Below are 27,354 nucleotides of genomic sequence, written 5' to 3'. Positions count from 1 at the left end.
TAGTTAAATTTATTTCTTTACAAAAAAAAAAACTATTAAAGTTAGGTATAGTTTGTAAAAGTTAATAAAATTTGAAAATCTAGAAGGTACGATGGTACTTTTACATTCCTTACATTTCCAACGCCGCTCTGTCCCTCCCTAACATCAAATGAGTTCCACTCCACAATTACCATCATTGTATGAAAGAAAAAAAGATAGAAAAAACTTCATGCATAAAATTCAGTCAGTCAGTCTCTTGTCGTCGAACGCAACGGTCATTCAATGTGATCCACGCACGCACGCGAAAAAAAACGTAATACAACAAAAGTAGGCAGTAAAACGAGAGAAAAGAAGCAACAAAAAGATTAAATATACTGTTATTAAATTATATGAAGAAAAATTGTATGTACAATTCTAATAATAAATAAGAAGTACAAGTACATCGAAAATACGTGAAAAAAAGTAAAGTAAAGAGTTTGCAAATAGAAATAAATCATCCATAGTGTGTGTTTTTGATACCGTAAAGACGACGACGTTGAATGGACTATTGTTTAGATTAGATAAAATTTTATTATTCGTGTACAAATAAATTGTATAAAGATCAGCAGCAACAACAAAAACTAGAGTACGAATTTTCCTTCGTTTTAATAAACATCATCATCATCTTGTCTTGTCTTGTGTACCGACTACTTTCATCGCATAGATGTGCAAAATAACACAGTTTTTCAAGTACATCTAACGGAATCCAACTTCAATATTGTTGCAAGACAAGTTTTGATCTTATTTATTAATTCCATTCGAGGTGCAGTCGACTTTTCTTTCATTCAATTTTTCTTTGCACTAAATATTCAGTCGTGGAATAGAAACTTTCAAACTGCACATCAACACTTTTTTTATTTTAAATAAGAGGCTTAAGTTCACGTGTGACATGTCAACCACACTTTTTTTGCACTAAACTTGTAACATATACCAATAAGTAAACGGGGCTGTGTGTGTTTAAAAAATAATAAGCTAATATTATTTTTGAGTGTTTGAAAAAAAATAAATAAAAGTTACAATGCCATTATTTCACAAGAAATCCACAAAGGCAAATATACAAACGCCCCCTCCTGCATATGAAAATAATAATATGAGTGCAGTAAACAACCATCAGCAGCACCAACAAAAGAGTGTTCGGTACCAAGAACAACATCATCTCCCACATCATCCGATTTCGCCACCGCCAGCGTATTCAAATTGTCAATCGGTCGTCGAGGCGGCAATCCCGAGGCCGCAGCTCATCTTCCATTGCCAACTTGCGCAAGGCAGTCCCACGGGACTCATTACCGGATTTGCGAGTGTCAAGGAGTTGTACCAGAAAATTGCCGAATGCTATGATTTTCCGGTTGATGAGGTGAGTTAATTAACACTTTTATGGGTTTCACTTTTGCGATCGATCGATTTCATCTTTGATGAGCGGCGTTTTGAATGACAAGTGAGGTGTGTTGTACTAAGTTTGAATTTTAACTGCTCTACGGATTGAAAAGGTATTAGAATGACTTTGTAAGGTGTCAAATTGATCTCTAAGAAGTTGAATGAACTTCTTGAGTGATCAATTTGACTTCTTAGAATTCATTCTAATTTTTTTACGAGGTCAACTTAACATCTTTGAAACTGATTACCTTTAGCTTCAACAGATATATTCCTTCAGGAGGTTCACTTAATCTCTTGGAAGGTTAATTTAATCTCCTTTACAGCTGATCATCCTTAGATCCAACTGAAAGGAGATTTTTAACCTTTCAAGAGATAAAATTAAATTAGTTGAAGGGATTAATTTGTTGAAGCTGAAGATGGCCAACTCCAAAGGAGGTTAAGTTGACTTTCAGGAGTCAATTTCATTCCACTTGTTAGAACAGAAATTCGTTATCTTATATATCAAATCATGTCCGCGGTGCTCGCTTCCGAATCTTGTCAAACAAAGAAGATAAAAAAAACAAAAGTTAACATGTCTTACATACGTTTCAAAATTTACACACAAATACATGAAAAAAGAGCTAATTGGTTACTTCTGACGACACACCACATTTTTTTGTTTACTTTTTCCATATTTTGAAATTCACCAACTTCGTGTTTTTTTTCCTTGATGAAAATTTAAAAAATAACAAAGATAAGCAGTCTGAGCAAATTCATATTCATGGAGCGTGTGAGTGGGTTTAAATTTTTTTTTATCTCCACAGAGATATTACGGCGATTAATGTAGAGATGTTTGTAGGTAAAAATGTGCTCACAAGCCCATGCAATAATTACGAATCTTTTGCAGTTCTTACGCAACAAATTTAACAAGCATTTAGCAAGACATCACAAAGCATTGTTTTTGTTTGCCTTCTCGAAACGACCCACGACAGAAATTGACACAGAAAAGTGCATTTAATGCGCATTTTTGTGAACTTCATGTGTGAATACGTTAACTATAAACGGAAAAGTGCGTGTTAGTAAACAAGAAAAAAAAATGATAACAATTAATGGGAGACACGGTCGGGTGACTGTTGAAATGGATAGTTTTTATTACAACACACATGTTCATGAGAAAAAAAGGGGTTACGCGGTTGACACTCTCAGTTTTTTTACGACACAGTTCTGACTGACCAAAATTTTCACCTGTGCTCGATTGTTATTCTACCAATGTTGTTCGTTATGTGTAATTAACATTTTTTGTTGTGAAGTTACATTCAACAAACAAACAAGAGAAGGCCGGAAGAGAAAAATATAGACATGCTTTGAAATTGAAAGCTGACTCAATTTATGGCATGAAATCTTTATGACATTTTTGATTCATGAGTGTTTGAGCTCTTCCAAGAAACAATAATTAACGTTATCTCTCAGATTATGAAGTGTTTATCGCACGTTTTTATATTCACTTATGATAAAGGAATGAACTTGATTAATTGAAATTTTTGTGGCAAAAAAAAAAGAAACAAGGTTGGAGCAACTTTCAATTTCAGTTGCATTTCATTGCTTCTTAATGATGACCATAACTTTACCGTTTTTATTAGAAAAAAAAAGAAATCCCATCACCATATAAAGTTTCATATAGCATTTTCCGTTGGTGAGAAGGTGTCATGTCACATAAAAGTTTATCCATCATCAAAGTCATAAATAACGACTTAAACGGTACACCGGTGAACTTTTGTATTACTCACGAATGAATAAAAAAAAACTGCTTGTCATGTTCATACAAAATACATTCGTGAAGTAACTGAAGCTAATGTTAATCAATGGATTAATAAATATTTATATCGCTTTTTTGAGTGGTGTTTTGTTGTGATTTCGAGCGCAGTGGCAACAAGTGTTGATTATTTTTATTGAGTTGTGTTGCGGTGCGTTATGTAATGGATGTGCTCGGGTGCCGTGGAAATGGAAGTTGGAATAGAGAGATGGAGAAAGAAAATTCGAGAGCGGATTTTGGAATATGAACATGATCAATTAGTTAATATTGCAAACATTTGATTAGCTGTTGAAATGAAATAAAATGAAGCAAGCTAAGAATAATTGGGACCCTGGGGTCCCCCAAAGAATTTAGAAAAATTATTTTTTGATGCTTAAAATTAAGTTTACATAATATCAAGCACATACCAACCAGATTTAATGCTCTGCGAGCCTTCTTAACGAATCCGCGTCATCGAGAATGCTCAATTTATTGATTTTGAGGACATCAAAGGACAATCAAATAATTTTTTTTCGTCGAAAATCCTCAATTTTAAGATTTTTTAGCGGACTCTGAAGAACTAATAAACACACATTTACAATCCTCATTGTAAGTGGCCACATTTCTTACTTCTTATTATTCAAAAATACCGTTTTAATACTAATTTTTCAAAAATTTTACATTTTAATGAGAATATATCATTTTAATTTTAAGGAAATTACTTTAGAACGGAATTAAGGAACATTATAAATTTGGTAGTCTTCATCTACGACTTTTGTACGTCTTTTGAAGCAGAAATATCTGAAAAAAATAAAAACGAAAATTTTCATTAATCACAAAAGAAAATATGTGCTCATTTATGTATTTATTATGAAATATTTGGTCAAATTTAAGAAAAAAAATTACAAATTTGGTGAAAAATTTTGTTTTTTGACAGAAATGATAGAAAATTGAATTAAAACGATAAAAATGGTACAAAAATATATTTTTTTTGACAAAAATTCCAATTAAAAGCTTAAAAAATTTAAACGACAAATTTTCGAATTTGTATTCCAAAATTTTTAAAAATGGTTATGATTTTTTAAAAATTACTTAAAAAAATTATTGAAATATGTGAAATTTTCTTAGTTTCTGAAATATGTCAAAAAATACTTACTAATTTGCTGTACGTTTCTGGATCCGATCCTTGAGCCTCATCTGCCTTTGTGATTTTCACAAAATCAAAATTTTCATTGCATTGGAAATACTCGCAAAGCCGGTTCAACTTGACTTCTTGGACGTCCAGCTTTTTTCTATTTTATTAATTTTTTAAAACTAAAAAAATCATAAAAATAAATATAATTCCTAATAAAATTGAAGATCATTAATGAAAAACAGTCAAAAGTTGAAATGAATTAAAATCTGCCGGTCCAGTTGGACCAAAAATAAAAAATAAATTTTTCACTTTTCTATTTCTTCTTTTTTTATTTTTATTTCACTGTTTTCTATTTCTTTTCACTTTTTTACACTTTTTTTAAACTAATACTTACGGATTTCCTTGATATAATCTTTAATTTCTTCCATTTTAGCTCCTGCTGTTCTCTCCTTTCGCAACGAATGGCTTTCAATCATTTTATAGTCATCCTGACTATAAAATGTTCATACCATCACTTTTTAATCAGGACAGATTTTGTCATGACGGTCCCATTAACATTTTCCATGGCAATTGCCATCACGTAAACTGGGCAGGTCATAGGGAAATGAATAATTTTTTTACAATTTCAGGAAGATTCATTTTATTAATTTCTTTTCGCTTTATATCGTTTATAGGCAATTATACATTCGCTTGCATCTAATTGTCTGTAAAAGACATCTGACCAATTTGCATCGTGGCTCATCTGCCTTGAATTGTGTTCTCGAAAATATCTATTTAAAAATAATAAATTAGTTAAAGTTATATTGCAATATTTCACTATAAACTAAATTAGAATATTAATCTTTCTACTATTGGCAACTGTTTACATTAAAAATTATTAAGTTCAAATAAAAAAGTTCTTATTTAAATTTGAAAAACAATTTTAAATTCATACCAAAAACTCAATTTCCATACAGGGATTAAATTGAGTAATATGATAAAAGAAATATATATTTTTAATTTTTTTTTTGTGTTTTAAAAATTTTGGAGAAAAATATTAAATTCCTAAAATTTTTATGTCTGTTTTGCAAATGAATTGACTCAGTAAACTTAGAACATTCTGTCAAAAAAAAAAAAATCAACCACTAAAGCCAACCAAACAACTCTAGTTCAAGGCCTACCAAGTTTGCACAACGTCATTGTCCGTCATCGCCATCCTTTCACTTTTATCAATCAGCTATGACTGCAATTAATAATAAATAAAAGAAAAAACACTTTTTGATGTAAAACAATTATTACAAGAAAAGACAAAACAGAAACATGATCACGAAGACCGTTAGCTCTCCATACCTTTCAAGTTTTTTTTCTTTCTTTCTATCTTTTATAACTAAACCATAAAAACAGTGTTGCAAAAAAAAACTGTCACGCCGACGACGATGAACGTTAATCACGGCCGTAAAAGGAACGTATGAACAATTTTATGATCGATTAAAATGATGAACGATGTGACATTTAATGAGCAACGCGAGAACTAGTTTTATCTTGTCTTTTCAATTTCACTTCTTTGAAATATTTTTTTTTATATTTCTATAATTATTACTTTTTTTTATTTTTTTTAGATCCTCTTTTGCACTCTTAATACCCACAAAGTTGACATGGCAAAACTCTTGGGTGGGCAAATTGGGTTAGATGACTTTATTTTTGCACACAAAAAAGGTCGACCAAAGGAAATTGAGATCATCAAGAGTGAAAATGCGCTCGGACTGACAATCACAGATAATGGAGCCGGCTATGCTTTTATTAAACGAATCAAAGAAGGCAGTATCATCGATAAGATTCCGCATATTCAGGTTGGAGATCACATCGAGAAGCTGGATGGCGTGAATGTTGTCGGGAAAAGACATTACGAAGTGGCGCGCATGTTGAAAGACATTCCAGTGGGAGCGACCTTTACTTTACGATTAGTTGAACCGTTGAGAAGTGGATTTAGTGGCATTGCACCGAGAATTGGAGGACCAAAATCCGGCAAAAAGGGATATGGAAGCGGAAAGGAAACACTGAGATTTAAGGCGAACGGAAATGCAGCCATAGAAAATGAGGTAAAAGTTAATTTAAAAATTGAGGAAATAAAAAAAATAAAATATTTTTTTTTAAATCTAGTTTGATGACGTCACACAGGAAGGAATAGATGCCATAAACGTCCTTCTTGACTCTTTCATGGGAATTAATGATACAGAGTTAGCTACTCAGGTAATTTTTCTCCTTATCAAGACTTAAAACGACATTTTATAAACCAAAAAATCTTCTTTCTATCACAGATTTGGGAATTAGGTGCCAATAAGACAAACTCGATGGATTTCGCAGAGGCCGTTGACGCATCAGACCTGGAAGCATTTGGATTCACCGACGACTTTATCATTGAATTATGGGGAGCCATCACGGATGCCCGGCAAGGCAGATTGAAATGAAGGCTTTTACTAGTTTAACATTTAAAAATTTTAACTTATCATTCCTTTCTTTCATTATTCGTTAAAAATTGATAATTATTTTATGGTATTTTAATATTAAATAACGAGAAAAGCAAAACAAAGTCAATATATTATATTATATTTTAAACGACAAAAAAAGAAATGTAAATAAATAAAAGTATTCAATTTTATCTTAAATCAATCGATTTTGTGGGTGTTTTATGAGATTTTTGCCAAAAACTGAGATCAATTTGTCATTCAAACGTCAATATTGGTAATAAAAGTCTAAAAAACGTTCCATAGAGACAACCTTAACCTATTTTTTCGATCACTTTTGATCAGCTGATCATTTCCAAAGCAACCAAAAATTCCTTGGAAACGTCCTTGACCTAAATTTCTAAGCACTTGTTGAACCATAACTATTTTCAAATATCATCAAGTTGCTGTAACTCTCACTTAGTAACAAAAAAAAACCATTTGTTGCTTCAAATATCCTCAGGTTTCACTAAATTTTCCCGCCAAATTTCTAAATATCCTCAGGTTGCAATAAAAAAGCGCGCCAAATTTTTCCTTAGAAACCATTAATGACCTTGAAATGACTTTGACCTACCTAACAAACTACTTGTTGCCCCAAATTCTAAACAAATATCCTCAAGTGGCTGCCACCTGTGACCTTAACAACCCCAAAATATCCACAGGTTATTGTAAAACGTAACGAAAATGACCTTCACCTAGTCTCGAGACGAAGCTCCAACAAGTACTTGTGGATTCCGGGACGAAGCAACAAGTCATCCAATCCGCCATAATTCCTTCACGTTAATTATTGCCAATGCAACGGTATCCATAATAAAATGCATCGCAATGCCGTTGTTGATTGTGATTCGATCGGCTTGGGTTTTTCATTTAATTTTCTTTTTAAAGCCTTTTTATTTCCTATTGAGAAAAAAATTAAATTTAATTTGAAAAATTGAGTTTTAATTATCAAAAAATGGAAATTTTTCAAGATAAAAGTATTTAAAAGTTGAATTTAGTAAAATTTTTTGTGGAAAAATAAAATTAAAGCGATAAATGATGAGTAAAAGACTAGCGAAGCTCTATCGTCCGTGCGACAAGCTCGACAAGTACGATAATGAGCCTTACATGAAAAATCCTTTGCTGCACATTCGATTGTCAGAAATTCGTCAACGGAGGCATTATTCTTACTTGCAAAAGAAGGCAGTTGAGGTAAAAATTTCCTTTTTTTTAATTTTTTAAAATAATTTTTCGTTCAAAAAATCATTTTTAACACAGGAAAAAGTCAAATCCTGTAAAAAGCCTCTTTCAGTGGATTCTGATATCGACGATGTACTTAAAAGACCTCAAGAATACTACATCAAAAAACTTCGAATGTACGCCAGTAAAGCTCCGATCCCAAAAATGCTCAAAAGAACCGAAAATAAAATCCTGAATTTCGCTCCGAAACGTCTTCGTACGAAATATCCCGTCATCGTCAATACTTTTATGAAAGACGTTCATGAGGATTTCGATCGTATCATGAAGGCTTATAGCCTTCAAAAAATCCTCCGACCTGGTCCTGATGACTTTATCCCTCCCCGAGTTGATTTTCATTTTCAACGAAGCGGTCGAACTTCAAATTATCCGAATTACGTTAAAAATCGGGATAAAATTCGACGTTTACTGGTCATTCCTTATCCTTTTATCAGGTGCATTGTTAATTATGCTGCTACAGATTTCCCTACTTATCTCGTGGAACTTGACAAATATCGCGTTCCAGGAGGAGAAATTTCAATTTATGACTTGAAGGATCACATGAAACGAGATTTGAGGAGCAACTCTGCGTTCCTACAAAAGATTTGGTATCCTAAAATTGTGAAAATTATTCACAAACATTATCGGAAAAGAACAATCCCGTTGAAAATGTGGGAAAGAGCCTTAAATTGTGCAAGTGGTTTGATAAATCGCCAATTGAATGAAATGAAGATGCGAACGATTGATCATTTAAATCACATAATTTTGGATCGCGAGAAGATGCCTTTTATTAAAACGATCGCCTGTATGGAAGGAGGTTTAATTCTCGCTCCCAGTATCAATGAGATAATTTTGATATTCCAAGAGTTTATTGACGATATCTTAGCTGTTGGAGATCATATGGATCCCATAACCTATTCCTTTGAAGAAACTGCTCGAGCGACTATGCGAGGTGTCTTATGGAAAATTACCATTGGCGACATCTATCGACAAGATGCACTTCAACGAGTGAAACAGTCGCTCATAAAGGCTTACGAATGCACAACTACCTACTTGGCTTCATTCCAAAGTGACTTCTTCAAGTTATACTCGCCAGTAACTGAAACCAAACTAGATATTTTTCTATCGGAACCCCACACTTTCGAAGAACGCTTGGGAAAAATCGAGGAATTCCAAATGTACATCGAGAAAATAAAGAAACTCGTAGCGAGAGAATTTTTCGATATCGCGATCGTAAATCAGCAGGAAGCGATCAAGAGTCTTCGACAAATTGCTCAAGACCTGATCGATCGAATTGTGGATAAACTTGTGCAAGCTCATCGACAAGAAAATATGGAAATCTGTAAGGAATTTGAGACGATCCGGTATAAGGCACTGGCAATACCGAAAAGTACAGAACAACTCACAGAAAATGGGGAGTACATGGTTTACGTGAAAAACACTTATATTGATGTTCTTGGTGAAAGAATTCAAAAATCCCTACAGGTTATGGGCATTCTGGTAGAACTTAGAGAATTACCACAAGATTTACTGGACTTACAAGTGAGAACAGTTAATTGGATGCACAATATTGAAAGTGCATTCGAAACAAACAGTCAAAACTATGAACAATACAAATTTCAATTTGAAGAAAAACTTCAAGAGGTTATAAGATCTCTTTCAGACAAAATTGACGAACTTATACCGCATCTCGTGGTTATCAATGACATGTGTGAAGTTGAAAAACTTAATGATTATCACACAATTTTGGAAAATTTCTTGGAACAGATTGTCGTTCTTGATGATTATGTTACATGGACTAATAAGGAAGAGTTACTCTTTAAATTTCCAAAGTCTCTTTATCCAACTCTCGAAAGTATTAAAACTTTCGTGGTGCCATTTATGTTGCTCATTAAGCTCTGTATGCGATGGCTTCGTCACTACTACGTTTGGATGGATGGACCTTTTGAATACTTGGAACCAGAAATTGTATCATCAACTACTGATGAATTCCATCGCGAGTTCCAGAAAACGCAGAAATACTACAGAGCTCAGATCAAAGCTGATCAATTAAAGGATTCTGTGTGCAAGTTCAAGGGACAAATGGAAGACCCGGATCCAGATAAACATCCAGTGCCTTTGAAATTATGTACGAAAATGACAGCTTGGATTAAGGAGTTCCGAATGGGAGTCTATGTGGTTAATATTATGTGCAATCCAGCTTTACGTGATAGGCATTGGGATGAAATGTCTGATATTGCAGGTAAGGTTTCATTATTTTTCATTAAAAACTAGAAATTAAATACTTTCAACAAATAAAAGGTTTCGACGTTGCACCAAATGCTGGAACAACTCTCCGAAAAATCTTAAATTTCCATATCGAACACATTTTGGATAAATTTGAGATCATCAGTATCAGTGCGAATAAAGAATTGCAGCTCCAGCAAAATCTGGCAGCGATGATACATGAATGGGAGACAGTCAATTTTACATTTAGTACATACAAGGAGACTCATATTAATATTCTGACCAGTTTGGATGATATTCAGGTAAGCAGCCATTTTTGTGAAATTTGTTTAGGTTATGTAAATAACGCCAAGTGTCTCGTGGGAACAGTTGTTATGAAGCAACAAGTGTACATAACGACGTTGTTGACTTAGAGACGGCCTTGGCTCCCTTAGAAACGGCCTTTGATTACAGGGAACGACCTTCACTTGTTGCGCTTTTTGGAGTACAGTAAATTTTCGATTTACGAAGCAATTAGTGCATTTTACAATTACCGTAATGTAGATAATTCTTATGGGAAAAAATCCGTTATAAATTCAAAAAATGCTAATAATTAATGGAACATCAATTTTGAAGTTAATAGAACAATATTTTTCCATTAATTTTTGGATTTTTTTAGCAATTTTTTACACAAATTTTAAATTATTTTTCATAAAATCAAAAGATAAGTTAATATAAATTCATTAAAATGATTCATTTTCAAAAATTTTGTTAAAAATATTGAAAAATTGCGAAATTTCGTTAAAAATTTAAAAGTTTTAAGTAAAAATGTTAATAGAACGAATTTTAAAACCTATTTTCGTTAATAGAACGGATTATTTTTTTCCATAAGAATTATCTACATTACGGTATAAATTTTATTATATGCACTCATTTGGCTAAAAGGTTTGTCTCTTAATAGAGAAAAAAAAAATAATTCTTTTTTTTACTACTTTTTTGACGTTTTTGAACGTTGATTGAACACATTAAAATAATTTTTATTTTTATTATTTTAAGTTTTTAAGTCAAAATTTAAATAAAATTTCACAAAATAAAAATTTAAGAAAAAATAAAAAATTTGATCACGTGACTCAAAAATTTATTCATCAAATTTTAATTTTCTTTTTAATTTAATTATAATTTTCACCGGACATCATTATCTTTTTTCATTCAAAAAGTACCAAAAAAATATCAAAAATTTTCCTTTTTTTCCAAAAATCGGAGGGGGGGGGTCGTGACATAAAGTGAAATAATTAAAATTAATGCCCTTACTTTTTTTTAAATTTTATATTTCAGTGCATTCTCGACGACCACATTGTCAAAACACTCGCAATGAGAGGATCTGCCTTTGTCAAGCCCTGTGAAGATGAAGTCAAGGCCTGGTACGCCAAATTAACTCGAATCAACAAAACCTTGGAACAATGGGGTCGCGTACAAGCAACTTGGTTATATTTGCTCCCAATTTTCTCTTCAGCTGATATTGTGGCTCAAATGCCAGAAGAAGGACAACTTTTCATCAAAGTTGATGCCATTTACAAACAATACATGGAATTTGTGGTTGACCATCCACTTGTTGTTGAAACAGCAGCTCTTGGAGGTCTTTTGGAGGCTATGCAAGAAGCTAATGCCATGTTAGAAGACATCACAAATGGAGTGAATGCTTATTTGGAGAAGAAGAGATTGTACTTTCCACGCTTCTTTTTCTTATCAAACGATGAAATGTTGGAGATTTTATCAGAAACAAAGGATCCGTTAAGAGTTCAACCACATTTAAGCAAATGTTTCGAAGGAATCAATCGTCTTCATTTTGATCAACATTTAGTCATTCACTCGATGTTGAGTGTCGAGAACGAAGAAGTAAGTTTCATGAATTTTTTCATTTAAACGTCTTTTAAAAATATGATTTTTGAACAATTTGCGTTTCATAGCGTTTTAAAACGCAAAATTTACTGCTAAATTCAAATTTTTTGTCCGTTATTCCATTTTAGGTGAAATTCCTCAACAAAATTTCAACTGAGGCAGCTCGTGGCAGTGTCGAAAAATGGCTTTTGCGAGTACAGGAAGAGATGTTACTCGCCATTCGTCATCAGATCAACCAAAGTTACAGTGCCTACTTCAAAAAATCCCGTTCCGAATGGGTCTTAGACTGGCCTGGCATGATTATTTTATGCGTTTCGCAGATTTTTTGGGCTGCTGAGATGCATTCTTGTTTCTTATTCAAAAACCCAAAGTTAATTCTAAACTTTTTCGATCAAGTCAAAGAAGATCTCAATGAAATCGTGACCTTGATCCGTTCCAAGGAGATCACCAACTTACAACGCATCACTATTAAAGCTCTAATTGTCATCGATGTCCATGCCAAAGATGTCGTCGAAGAATTAATCCAAATGAAAGTCAATTCCGAACAAGATTTCCGTTGGTTATCGCAGCTACGTTACTATTTCGAAGGCGGAAATGTCGTGGTAAAGATCATAAACGCCGCCGTGAAGTTCGCTTGTGAATATTTAGGCAACTCCGATCGTCTTGTAATCACTCCGTTAACAGATCGTTGTTACCGAACCCTAATGGGAGCGTATCAGCTGCATTTGAATGGAGCTCCTGAAGGTCCCGCTGGTACCGGAAAGACTGAAACAACAAAAGATCTGGCAAAAGCTCTGGCTGTTCAATGTAAAGTCTTCAACTGCTCCGATGGTTTAGATTACAAAGCAATGGGGAAATTTTTCAAAGGCCTTGCTTCGTGTGGAGCTTGGGCATGTTTTGATGAGTTCAACAGGATTGAACTTGAAGTCTTATCAGTAGTTGCTCAGCAAATTTTGAGCATCATCCAAGCTGTTCGTGGAAAAATGAAGAGATTCATGTTTGAAGGCACTGAAATCGACTTGAATCCTGCTTGTTACGTTTGTATCACCATGAACCCTGGATATGCTGGTCGCAGTGAACTTCCAGATAATTTGAAAGTTCTGTTTCGCACAGTGGCGATGATGATTCCGGATTACGCGATGATTGGTGAAATTTCGTTATATTCCTTTGGATTCGTGAACGCTCGTTCATTATCAGTGAAAATTGTGACAACTTACCGTTTATGTTCTGAACAGTTATCTAGTCAAAATCACTATGACTATGGCATGAGAGCAGTTAAGACAGTTCTTCAAGCTTGTGGCAACTTAAAGAAGAAGTATCCAGATGAAGATGAAGAAATCATTCTTTTGCGATCTTTGATCGATGTTAATCTACCAAAATTTTTATCTTTTGACGTTCCATTGTTCAATGGCATCATTAGTGATCTCTTCCCTGGAGTAAGTCTCCCTAAGCCAGACTATGGGCTACTCACCGACACCTTCAACAAAGTTTGTAAAGAACTATGTTTACAGCCACTTGAAAGTTTTCTCATCAAAGTTATCCAAACGTTTGAAATGATGATCGTTCGTCATGGTTTTATGATGGTTGGCGAGCCATATGCCGGAAAATCTTCAACCTTAAAAGTTTTGGCTCGTTGCATGGAACTCCTTGAAGACAAAGGCATCAATCCTTATTTTCAAAAAGTTTATCTTGGGATTGTCAATCCAAAAGCAGTCACTTTGGGGCAACTTTATGGTGCCTTTGATCCCGTCAGTTATGAATGGACTGACGGGATCGCTTCACGGATCTTCAGATCTTTCGCTGTGGATACAACTCCTTGTAGAAAATGGCTCATTTTCGATGGTCCTGTGGATGCGTGTTGGATTGAGAATATGAACACAGTCTTAGATGACAATAAAAAGCTGTGTCTCACTTCAGGCGAGGTCATCAGTATGAATAATCAGATGTCAATGATTTTTGAGGTTATGGATCTGGCACAAGCCTCTCCAGCGACAGTGTCACGATGTGGTATGATCTATATGGAACCTGTTACCCTTGGATGGGAAGCTTTTGCATTAACGTGGTGCGATCGACAAGATCCCGCTTGGATGGACGGTTACAAAGATTACGTCATGGATTTGCTCCGATGGATTATTCCAAGTTGCATTTTGTTCGTGAAGAAAAATTGTAAACAACTTTTATATCCAGGGGACACGAAACTCCTGATGACTTCTTTGTCGATCCTGGAAATGCTGATGGCAGATGCATGTGAAGAAAATCCGGAAGATTATCAGAAATTTGTAGCTTCGTGGTATCAAAATGCTTTGTTGCTTGCAGTTGTGTGGGGAGTTGGCGGGATTTTGGATTATGACTCGCGAATTAGGTTTGATGAGTTTTATCGTGAAGTCTGGAAATGCACAGATGAAGCAAATCCGTTCCCAGAGAGGCATGGAAAAGTTGATGTTTTGATTCCGCCTGAAGGAATTGTTTTTGATTATTACTATGTTTTTAAACAAAAGGGATTGTGGAAATATTGGCCAGATTTTGTGCGTCAACAGAAGCCTGAGACTGGAATTGCGGTTCAGATTCCAACGATTGATACTGCTCGTTACATGTACATGTTGGATTTGCATATTAAGGTGAGTTTTAAACTAAAAGACAAATTTTCTTTTAAATTTTAGAAGTACTTTTAAATTCTTTTCTTGAAATTATTCAAAAATTTCTTAGAAATTTTCTAATGATCAATTGCAATTTTTATGAAAAAATTTATATTCTCAAAAAATTATTTTTTAATGAAACTTTTTATCTAAAAAATTCCAAATTTTTATCAAAAATCCCAAAAAAATTTCAAAAAATCATTTGGGGCAAAAAAAAAAATAACAAAAAAATTGATTTTTTTAATATTTAAAATTTTTTAAATTAAATTAAATTTTTTAAAAATCAAATTCACTTTTTAAAAATTTTATATTAAAAAAAATGTCTTTAAGATTTCTTTCAAAAGTATTTTTCAAAAATCTTTAAATTTTTTTGTAAAAAAATTAATTTTTATAAAAGTTTTGAATTTTAAATCAAAATAAAAAGTTTTTGAAATAATTATAAACAATTTTATGACAAAAAATCTAGATTTTTTACAAAATTTTTGAAATATTTTACTAGTTTAAAGCATCTTTTTATTTAAAAAATTTATGAAATATTTGTGAAATTTTTAATGTTTTTTTGAAAAAATTAAGCTCATTAGATAATTGAAAAATTTTTAAATCAATTTTAAAAAGCTTGAGATTTTTTGCAATATGTATTTTTAAATGTTTATGACATTTATTTTATTTTATTTTTTTTTTTTTTGAAAATTAAAGAAATTTCTTAAATAAAAAATATTTTAAAATTTTATTTAAAAAATTTTTAATATAAATTTTCACAAATATTTTTTAATTTTTTTTTAAACTTTTTGAAATATTTCAAAAATTTTAAAAATAATTTTTGAAATTTTTTTATTTAGCGTTTAAAATTTTTAAAAAGCAAATGAAATTTATGCAATATTTTCCTAATAATTTTTTAAAACTTTTCTTGACAATTTGTTACATTTTGAAATATTTCGCAAAACTTTACCAAATTTGTCACTATTTTAAAATTAATTTGATTAAAATGATTGATTTTTTAAAATTTTCAAAAATTAAAAATTTGTGATGAAATTTAAACAAAAATCTTATTTTTTTTCATTTTCAGCATCGTCAACCAATGCTCCTCGTTGGACCCACTGGCACCGGCAAAAGTTTCTACATCCAAAATTTCATGGTAAAACTCGACCCCGAAGAATTCATCCCCACATTCATCACTTTTACAACCCAAATCACTGCCGAACAGACCCAAGAACTGGTCATCACGAAACTCCACAAACACAAACGCGGCATCTACGGTCCTCCAAAGGGCAAAAAATGCGTTCTTTTCATCGACGACATGAACATGCCAGCGAAAGAAATATTCGGCGCCCAACCCCCGATCGAGTTAATTCGCCAATATTTCGACCACAAAACATGGTACGACGCCAGTGACGCGACTCCCATTCACGTTTTCGATATTTTGATCATCGCTGCTTGCGGATTAGTTGGCGGCAGTCGTCAAGATGTTTATGCCCGATTTTTGTGTCATTTCAATATTTTCTCGATAAATAATTTTTCGGACGAGACCATGCATCGAATTTTCTCCGCCGTGCTGCTTGACGGGTACAAAAGATCAGGTCACTCCTCCGATGTCATCACGAATTGCAACCAAATCGTAAACGCCACGTTGGAAACCTACAAATTCGCTTGCGATAACTTGCGTCCTACCCCAGCTAAAAGTCATTATGTCTTCAATTTACGTGATGTAGCTCGCGTTGTGTGCGGTTGCTGCCTTTTAAAGAAAGAATCTGTCGAAAGTAAAAAGATTTTCTCGAGAATTTGGTTCCACGAGATCATGCGAGTGTTTTTTGATCGTCTCGTAAACGACGACGACCGAAAATTGGTCTTTACAAAACTCGCAGACTGCATTCGAGATGTCTTCAAAGACAAAATCGAGGATTTATTCGAAAATTATTTGGACGAAAAAGGATTTATCGATCGTGAAAAATTAAATAATTTGTATTTTGGCAGTTATTTCCACATGGATATCGATTTCGAGGAACGAAAATACGAGGAAATTGTCGATATCAAAGCTTTTCGCGACCTGGCCTATAAAAATCTCGAAGAATACAATGCCACAACTCGCATGAAAATGAACATTGTATTCTTCCAGTATGCTTTGATGCACTTGAATCGCGTTTGTCGCATCATGACGATACCCGGTGGAAGCGCCTTGTTAGTCGGTGTCGGCGGATCAGGTCGTCAATCGTTGACACGACTTGCCGCAAATATCTGCAATCAGCAATTTTTCCAGCCAGAAATCACGAAAAATTACGGAATCAGTGAATGGCGCGACGATTTAAAGAAATTACTTCGAATTGCCGGCGGACTGGGACGAGATTCGGTTTTTCTCTTCACCGAAGCCCAGATAAAAATGGAAGCTTTTCTTCAGGACATCGATTGTCTCCTGAATTTAGGAGAAGTTCCCAATATTTTCGCGATAGATGAAAAACAGGAAGTTCTTGAACTGGTTCGCTTAGCAGCCCAAGGCGGAAATCGCAACTTGGATATTTCGCCGTTGCAAGTTTTCCAGTATTTCATAAGTCGGTGCAAGCAAAAGTTGCATATTGTGTTGTGTTTTTCGCCAATTGGCTCCGGGTTTCGTACTTGGACGCGTCTTTATCCGTCTTTGGTGAATTGTTGCACGATTGATTGGTTTGAACCGTGGCCTGAGGACTCCTTAGAGATGGTTGCTGAACGTTACATGCAAAATTTGAGTGTTCCATTGGATGTCAAAAAATCCGTTGTTCGGACTTGTAAGCATTTTCACGTTTCTGCCATCAATATGAGGGAAGAATTTCTCGCAGCGACAGGAAGAATCATTTACATCACTTCCGCTTCGTATCTGGAACTCATCAAATCCTACACGAAATTGATAAAATCCAAACAAGATGAGACAATGGCAAGTAAGATGCGATACATTATCGGTTTGGATAAGTTACAAGAAGCCACCGAAGCAGTTGCGGTAATGCAAAAGGAGCTAAACGAACTACAACCAACGCTGATGATAATGGCGGAAAATTCCCGTAAAATGACGGAACAGATTGAAAAGGAGTCAATTGATGCTGCTGCGGCGACGGAACAAGTCAAAAAAGATGAAGTTGTGGCGAATATTCAAGCAGCTGAAGCGCAAGTTTTGAAGGCTGATTGTGAAGCTGATCTAGCTGTAGCAATTCCAATTCTAGAAGATGCTATTGAGGCATTGAATACGTTAAAACCAGCGGATATTACTTTGGTAAAGTCTATGAAGAATCCGCCATCTGCCGTGAAACTTGTGATGGCAGCAGTTGTCGTTATGAAAGGCATTCCGCCTGATAGGATAAATGATGCTGCCACAGGACGGAAGATTTTGGACTATTGGGGTCCGAGTAAAAGGATTTTAGGTAAGAATCTGCTTTACTACAAATTTTAAAATTTTGCCCCAATGTAGGGGAAGACGGGGCACATTCATAACACTTTTGCAGAACGCGCCGGGCATGTAGTAAAATTAATAATTTTCGGGATTTTCTTCATGGATTTTACAAGATTATTTTCCCCAATGTACCTTATAAAATTTCAACCCTTTGTATACTCTCAAATTTTGCCCAATGCACATTTTATAATTTTGTCCCAATGTACATTCTAAAACGTTGTCCCAGTGTAATTTTTTAAATTTCACCCCAATTTACAATTTAAAATTCTATCCAATTGTATATTCTAAAATTTTACTTAATACAAATTCTTCGATTTTGCCCCAATGTACATTTTAAATTGCCCTATTGAATGTTTTAAAATATTGCACATTTTAAGGTTCTGTCCTAATATACATTATAAATTTTACCCAATGCACATTCAGAAATTTCCAAAAATTCAAATTTTTAAAGTTCTTATTTTTTGACCCAATACAAATTTTTAAATTTCGTCCCATTAAACATTCTTAAATGTTACCCCAATCTTGGATTTATAATTTCTTATGATTATATTTTATTTGTCCCCAATTCACATTTTTAAATCTTTCCCAACGCACTTTCTTAAATTTTGCCCCAGTGCAAATTCTATTATTTTGCCCCAATGTACATTTCTAAAATTTTGCCAATGTGCATTTCTAAAACTTTGCTTAGTTAAAATTTTAAGATTTGGTCCCAATGCATATTCTAAAATGTTGTCCCGAAGCAAATTCTGAAATTTCGTCCCAATGCAAATTTTCATCGGTTTTTATCGCTATCTTTAAATTTTCAGGTGACATGGCATTTTTGCAAACGCTAAAAGAATATGACAAGGACAACATTAACATCGACATCATGAAGCGAATTCGCAAGGAATTCATTCCGCATCCAGATTTCAAGCCAGAAGTTGTTGCAAAAGCCTCCAGCGCCGCCGAGGGACTTTGCAAATGGGTCATCGCCATGGACAAATACGATAAAATCGCAAAAGAAGTCGCTCCGAAAAAATTAAAACTCGAAGTGGCTGAACGAGAATATGCGGACACCATGAGAATTTTGAATGAGAAACGATCGTTGGCGCTGGCGCTCGAAGCACGTGTCCGTGAACTCAACATAAACTTGGCAGAAGCAAACATCAAGAAGAAAAAAGTCGAAGACGAGGTGGAAGCATGTCGAAACAAACTTATCAGAGCTGAAACGTTAATCAGTGGCTTAGCAGGCGAGAAAATTCGTTGGATTGCCGCTGCTGAACACTTGCAGGAGGATTACGAGAACTTGGCGGGAGATATTTTGCTGTCTTGTGGCATAATTGCGTATTTGGCGCCACTTACGAGCTCTTACAGAAACAAAACGGTCGAAATTTGGTACAATATTTGTAAAAAGGAAAATATTCCGTGCACTGAGGATTATTCTTTAAGTACTGTGCTTGGATCTGACATAACGGTAAATTAAATTTTTGACAAAATTATGGAAAATTTTTTAATTTTTGATTTTTAGACACAACATTGGAACATTTGTGGTTTACCAAGAGACGTATTTTCCACTGAAAATGCAATTATTATGCAAAGTTCCCAACGTTATAGCTTATTCATCGATCCACAAGGACAAGCTAATAAATGGATCAAAACTATGGAAAGGAATAACCAAATTCGGGTACTCAAATTTTCGCAAACCGATTATATGAAGGTAAATTTTTTCATCTCTATTTTAAGTCATTTAATTTTTTTTTAAATTTTCCAAATTTTTTATTTCATTAAAATTTTAAAAATTTGTCAAAGTCCAGAGTCAAAAATTTAATTTTAATTTTAGTTTTAATTTTAATTTTAATTTTAATTTTAATTTTAATTTTAATTTTAATTTTAATTTTAATTTTAATTTTAATTTTAATTTTAATTTTAATTTTAATTTTAATTTTAATTTTAATTTTAATTTTAATTTTAATTTTAATTTTAATTTTAATTTTAATTTTAATTTTAATTTTAATTTTAATTTTAATTTTAATTTTAATTTTAATTTTAATTTTAATTTTAATTTTAATTTTAATTTTAATTTTAATTTTAATTTTAATTTTAATTTTAATTTTAATTTTAATTTTAATTTTAATTTTAATTTTAATTTTAATTTTAATTTTAATTTTAATTTTAATTTTAATTTTAATTTTAATTTTAATTTTAATTTTAATTTTAATTTTAATTTTAATTTTAATTTTAATTTTAATTTTAATTTTAATTTTAATTTTAATTTTAATTTTAATTTTAATTTTAATTTTAATTTTAATTTTAATTTTAATTTTAATTTTAATTTTAATTTTAATTTTAATTTTAATTTTAATTTTAATTTTAATTTTAATTTTAATTTTAATTTTAATTTTAATTTTAATTTTAATTTAAATTTTAATTTTAATTTTAATTAATTAATTATTTTTTTTTAATTTTTCAGAAACTTGAACAATGCATCGAATTCGGCTACCCAGCTCTAATCGAAAACGTCTTCGAAGACATCGACGTCTCGCTCGACACTTTACTCGCCCGCAACACCTTCCAAATTGGTGGTCACGAAAGCATCAGTCTTGGCGACAACGTGATCCCAATGTCACCCAAATTTCGACTTTATTTCACCTCAAATCTCCGAAACCCGCACTATTTGCCCGAAATCTTCAATAAACTCACAATTGTAAACTTTGCCTTAACAATTGAAGCTTTAGAAGACCAACTTTTGGGCATCGTCGTCGCTAAGGAACGTCCCGACTTGCAAGAGCTGCGTCAAAATTTGATCGTGGAAAGTGCGAAAAATAAAGCCACCCTCAAAAATGTCGAAGATAACATCTTAAAGACACTTTCCGAGTCCAAAGGCGACATTTTGGAAGACGAAACTGCGATAAAAATGCTCGACGACTCAAAAATCCTGTCAATTGAGATAAAGAACAAACAAGCAGATGCCCGCGTAACCGAGGAAAAAATCGAAAGTTTCCGTTTGAGTTACAAACCAGTCGCATCACATTCCTCCGTGCTGTATTATTGCATCACGGATTTGCCAAACATCGATCCAATGTATCAGTTTTCGCTTGCATGGTTCATCAATCTGTACATTTACTCGATTGAGCATGCAAACAAATCCAAGGACTTACACAAGAGATTAAAATTCCTAATGGATGCCATCACATGCAATTTGTACAACAACGTTTGCCGTTCGTTGTTCGAAAAGGACAAACTTTTGTTCTCGTTCGTGCTCACGTCGAAGGTGATGTTGGCCAACAACCAGATCGACATTAATGAATTTCAGTTTCTCATCACGGGCGGCGAACAACGCGAAGTTACGCGACCAAATCCGGCGCCCGATTGGATTACGGAGAAAATGTGGGATGACATTAACCGTTTGGAGCAATTGAGTATTTTTACTGGGTTCGTGGAGAATTTCGTGAGTAACTTGAACAGCTGGAAGCGATATTTCGACTTTACGGACCCCCAGCTGGAGCAAATTCCCTCGCCGTGGGCCGAATCGACGAACGCTTTTGAGAAAATGGTCATTTTGCATGCAATTCGTCCGGATAAAGTAGCAGCTGCGATTACGATCTTCGTGGCGAAGGAGCTGGGGGAACATTATGTCATGCCGCCACAATTCGATATCGCCAAATCTTATGAAGATTCGAATTGTTTGTCGCCTCTGATTTTTATCCTGAGTCCGGGAGCCGATCCGATGAGTAGTTTGCTACTTTTTGCCGAACGCATGGGATTTGACGAGACTTTCCAAGCTATCTCGTTAGGGCAAGGACAAGGGCCCATCGCTCAAAGTATGATCGAAAAGGCGCAACGTGACGGAACGTGGATTTGCCTCCAAAATTGTCACTTGGCTACTTCGTGGATGCCAACGCTCGAGTATATCTGGGAAAATATGGACATGTTGAACACGGAAGCCACTTTTCGATTGTGGTTGACGTCATATCCGTGGGACAAGTTCCCAACGGCAATCCTACAAAACGGGATAAAAATGACAAATGAGCCCCCGACGGGTTTGAGACAAAATTTGCTAAGGTCTTATACCTCAGAACCGATGAGCGATGAGAAATTCTACACTGGATGCCCGGGCAAAGATCGCGCTTTCACGAAACTTCTTTACGGAATCTGCTTTTTCCACGCAATTTTGTTGGAACGACGCAAATTTGGCAGTCTCGGATGGAATATTCCCTACGGCTTTAATGAGTCCGATTTTCAGATCTCTGTTCAGCAACTTCAGATTTTCCTCAATATCTACGAGGAAGTTCCGTATATGGCGATTTCGTATTTAACGGGGGAATGTAATTATGGGGGACGTGTGACAGATGCCTGGGATCGTCGCTTGATTTGCACCATCTTGGACGATTATGTGAACGAAAAAATTGTGAACGATAGCACGTACAAGTTTTCGGCCGATGTCAATTTCGGGATACCACGAAAGACGGAATGGCGTGAAGTGGTGAAGTTTATTGAGGAAAATGTGCCGATTATGCCGACGCCGAATATTTATGGGCTGCATCCGAATGCCGGGATTATGAGAGATTTGAATAACTCGAATTTGTTGCTGGAGTCGATGTTGTTGACGCAGGGAAAGCAAACGTCGGGTATTGATGCGGATGCGGAGAAAAATTTGCTTATTACGGTTATGGAAATTGAAAAGAGGTAAGTGTTTTGTTTTATTTTTTTTTTTTTAGTTTTACTAATAAAATAAAATTAAAACTAAGAAAAAATATTAGAAAAAATGCAAAATTTTTTAATATTTTTCTATTTTTTTTATATTTGATGATAAACATTCAATGATTTAATTTAATATTAATTAATAAATTAATTTTATTATTTTAGAAATGTAATTAATTTAATTTTATTATTCAAAAATAAAAAAAAATATTTAATTTAAAAATGTAGAAAAAAAAAATTTAAAGCTTAAAAAAATTAAGTTATCATTAAAATTAAAATTTTCACTTCAATTAATTTTTTTCTCACTTTTCACTTTTAAAATAAAATAACGCTAGCAAAATTTTTTAAAAATTATTTTTTTTTCTTAAATTTTTGTAATTAAAATTTATACATTTAGGCGAGAACAAATTATATTTTTTAAAGAAATTTTTAAAAAAAATACTGCTTGAATTTTATTTCAAATTTCTACTAGAAATTTTTTATATGAAGATCTTAGACAATTTTTTTTATATAATTTTTTAAAGTTTTAACTGAAAAATTTCCTTAATTAATTTAATTTTCAAAACAAGCCTTGGAACAATAATATTGTTCAGAAAATAAATAATTGTCGAAAATCATTATGGAAAATAAATAATAGTCGAGAAAAATTATGGGGCAATTATGGAAAAAATATTTTATGTAGTCAATTTGCAAGATTGGCTGAATTTTTTATCAATTTAACTCGAATTTAACACATAATTTCAAAAATTTTCCACTAAAATTATGAGAAATGTTAAGAAATTGACAAATTTCTCAGTAAATGTGTAAGTATACATTTAAAAAAATACAACTTTGCAAAAAATAAATCATTTCTTCGTTATTTTGAAATTAAATTTTGACAATATATTGCAATAAATAATTTTTCATTTAAAAATATTATGGAAAATAAATAATTGTCTAAGAAAATTATGGAAAATAAATTATTGTTAAATATATATTTACTCCATAAATAAATAATTATATTGTTCCAAGGCTTGTTTCAAAATAAACGTTTAAGAAAACCATCTGAAAATTTTAAATTAAATATTTTGGTTAAAATTTTAGATTTTTGGATTCTTAAATGTCACAAAATTTATTTTTTTTATGTTTTATAAGTTAATTTTTTAAGTTAATAAAAAATCAATTTTTTTTAGCTTGGTGAAAACTGTCCCAAAAAAATTTAAATAGAATCTTTAGAAATATTTTTTAATTTTTTTCGTAATTTCCAATTCTATCTCTTTTAAGATTACCTGAACTAACAGACTTGGAAGCAGTAAAGGAAAAATTCCCCGTAGATTACAACGAATCCATGAACACCGTCCTTGTCCAAGAAATGGAACGCTTCAATCGTCTCTTGTTCGAACTAAAAGCCACTTGTGTCGACGTCCAAAAAGCCATCAAAGGTCTTCTCGTGATGACACCTGAGCTCGAAGACACTTGCAACTCCATCATCATCAAGAAAATTCCCGTGCGCTGGCAGAAAAAGTCCTATCCGAGCATGAAACCAGTCGCCAGCTACATTCAAGACTTCCTCGAACGCTTGAGATTTTTACAAGAATGGAGTGAAATTGGCAAACCAGCTGCTTTTTGGATTTCCGGCTTTTATTTCACGCAAGCCTTTTTAACGGGAGCTATGCAAAATTATGCGAGACAACATCGCATTCCAATTGACACGTTAACTTTTGATTTTGTGGTGAAACGTGAAGCAACGTAAGATTTTTTTTTAATTTTTAAAAAATTTTTATTAAAACTAACAAAAAAATTTTTTTAGTTCGAAATACCCACCGCAAAGTGGCGTTTATGTCTACGGCTTATTTGTAGATGGCGCTCGATGGCTCGTGGAACGAGGTTGTTTAGACGAACAACTCCCCAAAGTTTTATTAGACGTGATGCCCATGATCCATTTTAAGCCGGTTCTCACGAACGAACTCGACGAAGGAAGTCGTTACAAGTGCCCGGTTTACAAAACGCTTGAACGTCGCGGCGAATTATCCACTACCGGCCATTCTACGAACTACGTCTTGCCCATTTTGCTCGCAATCGGCGATTACAGTGTCAAACACTGGATTAAGCGGAGTGTCGCCTTGGTCTGTCAAACGACTGACTAAAGAAAATATTTTACTCAACATTTTATTATTACAGGATTTAGCGTCATTTTATACAATTTTGTAGCTTTTCTAGGGTTTTTCGTGTGTGTGTTTGTGTGCCGTAGAGAAATAAAGTCAAAAAGAGTGAAAAATCGTTTAAAATGAAAATTATTTGCGATAAAGCCTTCATCATTCGTTCGTTCCATAAATCCAGACATCTCTCTCACCGATGCACTCAAATACAATTTTTGTCACGTACAAATTCTATCAATTTTCATTTTTCTTTCTCTCTCTAAAAAAAAATGGAAAATATTCTTTTCACATATTACATCATTTTTGTTGGAAAAGCTTCAGAGACGTGTTTCCTGTCACCAACTGCTCATTTTTCCGAGGTAACTAAAATCTGCTCGAGATCAACATCCCTGGCTCACGACTCACATCAAAGTAAGCAGCACATTCGATTTTGGTTCGTTGTTTTGATGGCAGAAGATTGATAATAAAAACAATTATTTTAAAGCTTTTCACATAACTAAAATCCGAGTCGGAAAAGTTGCTGAATAAATTTCGTTCAAAACCCGTCTCTTTAAAATTTTTGTTACAAAAAGGGGAACGGAACAATTTCCATTTCAAGCCCCATTTAATTGTGTTTGTTGTGACGATAAATTTGAGCTCGAATAGTAAAGTTTCTCTCCGGGTTCTTGGGTAGAAAAAAAAATATGTGAAAAAATACAAAAATATTATTTTAATATTATTATATGCTTAAGGTACTTACTTATTTAAACATTGTTGCATCATATGAATCATGAATCATAAAATAAAATGTGTGTAATAAAAAAGGGTGAACCCAAAACAATCAAACTGGTAGTTTGATATCCTGTTGTGATGTCAACTATCTTACATTTTTTAAAGGGAAGAATGTGTGAAGCGGAAAATTTCTAGGAAATGAACAATTTTACCTTTGTTTTCGGGTCTGTCTGGGTTTTAAAGCTGAAAAAAACCATTTTTGTGTAAAAAAATAAAGTAAAAAAATTATATTCAGCAAATTTTATAATTCAGCAGTTAAAAATTTATATTCAGCAACTACAAATTGGTCTTCAAATATTTTTTAAATTTTTTTTTATTGTTTTGCTCTTTTAAAATAAATGAATTAATATATTCAGCATATTTTGAGTTATTATAATAGAAAATTTCTATTCAGCAAACACAAATTCAGAAATTAAATTCTTTTTATTTCATTTAAATGATATTTATGGGTTGCCTTAATAAAAAAATATGTAATCAGCAAACTTAAACGTTTACTTAGCAGTTTCAAAATTGTATTCAGCAATTTTTTTGAAGTTAAAATTATTCAGCCCTAACAAGTTATTAACAAGTATTCAGCAGTAAAGTAATTTTATTAAATTTGTCCTTCAAGTTTTTACGGTTTGCTTATACTTTTGCTCTTGTAATAAAAATTAAAAAAAAAAAAAAATACCCAGCAAATTTTATAACTCAACATTTTAAAATTTTTATTCAGCAACTATAATTTCTTATTCAGCAATTAAAATACTTTTATCAAGAAAAATAAAATAAAATAACTTATATTTAAAAATTAATTAGAATATTTCTATGGATTTTCTTACAAATTTGTATTCAGCAACTACAAATTGATCTTCAAGTAAAAATTTTTACCTTTGTTTTCCTCTTTTTATTCAAATAAATTAAAATATTCAGCGAATTTCGAGTCATTAAAATTTGAAAATTTCTATTCAGCAACTATAAGTCCTTATTCAGCAATTTAAATATTTTTATCACGATTAAATAACTTTTACGAGTTGTCTCACAAATTTATATTCAGCAAACTCAAACTTTTATTCAGCAGTTCTAAATTCGTATTCAGCAACCTGATTTTTTTGTTCAGCAGTTGCATATTTGGATTTAAAATCAAATATTAAGAAAAAACTCGCGAAATATCAGTCAGAATTTACAAATTCCAATTGATGCGTTTAATTAAATTTGCTGAGTTGTCTTTAAAATTGAAATTTAATAAAGTGCTAAATGAAAATTTGAATCTGCTGAATTAAAAATTGTTGCTGCATATGTTTAAATTAATTTTTTTGTTTCTAAAAGTTTTGTTAAAAAACATTTAATGCAAAATATTATTCTAATCCTTGTATTTCTGTTATAAACCAACAAAAAGCGCTCTCACTCTTCCAATTTCTGATAAAATAACATCTCGTTCTTAGTTAAGGTTTTTGTTACTTCATTAAAATAATTCAAAAATATTTTGACGTTAGTCCGTTTTTTGGCCATTCACGCAATAAAAACATATATGCTTAACATACCACATCATTTCTAAGCCATTTGGAACGGACCCCTGTTGTTTGATTAAATGTGAATTTAAAAACAAAAACATGAAAACTTGTTTGCTTTTCTGGCTATACC

The 27,354-nt window shown here is 32.7% G+C and overlaps 2 protein-coding genes across 3 annotated transcripts; both read left to right on the top strand.

Annotated features, from left to right (window-relative positions):
• The first annotated feature begins 243 nt into the window (after nt 1-243).
• LOC134829540 (PDZ domain-containing protein GIPC3) lies at nt 244-6,937 on the top strand. 2 transcript variants are annotated; one of them, XM_063842641.1, is made up of 5 exons: nt 244-604; nt 832-1,372; nt 5,897-6,376; nt 6,438-6,527; nt 6,596-6,937. In XM_063842641.1, the coding sequence occupies exons 2-5, from the start codon at nt 1,037-1,039 to the stop codon at nt 6,743-6,745; spliced, it is 1,056 nt and encodes a 351-aa protein (XP_063698711.1). In that variant the 5' UTR covers nt 244-604; nt 832-1,036; the 3' UTR covers nt 6,746-6,937. The 2 variants fall into 2 exon arrangements, with proteins under 2 accessions (XP_063698711.1, XP_063698710.1); XM_063842640.1 differs by having other exon boundaries at nt 244-1,372.
• Nucleotides 6,938-7,813: 876 nt separating this feature from the next.
• On the top strand, nt 7,814-24,951 carry LOC134832042 (dynein axonemal heavy chain 12). Its single transcript, XM_063845929.1, has 11 exons — nt 7,814-7,969; nt 8,036-10,235; nt 10,295-10,521; nt 11,534-12,094; nt 12,226-14,715; nt 15,800-18,116; nt 18,952-19,598; nt 19,653-19,841; nt 20,595-22,810; nt 24,089-24,553; nt 24,615-24,951. The coding sequence occupies exons 1-11, from the start codon at nt 7,814-7,816 to the stop codon at nt 24,949-24,951; spliced, it is 11,805 nt and encodes a 3,934-aa protein (XP_063701999.1).
• Nucleotides 24,952-27,354: the final 2,403 nt, after the last annotated feature.

Source organism: Culicoides brevitarsis, chromosome 2 (genome assembly GCF_036172545.1).
Source record: "Culicoides brevitarsis isolate CSIRO-B50_1 chromosome 2, AGI_CSIRO_Cbre_v1, whole genome shotgun sequence".
Lineage (NCBI taxonomy): Eukaryota > Metazoa > Arthropoda > Insecta > Diptera > Ceratopogonidae > Culicoides > Culicoides brevitarsis.
Note: the sequence above shows the minus strand (reverse complement) of the source record. Positions and strands in the feature narration are given on the sequence as shown.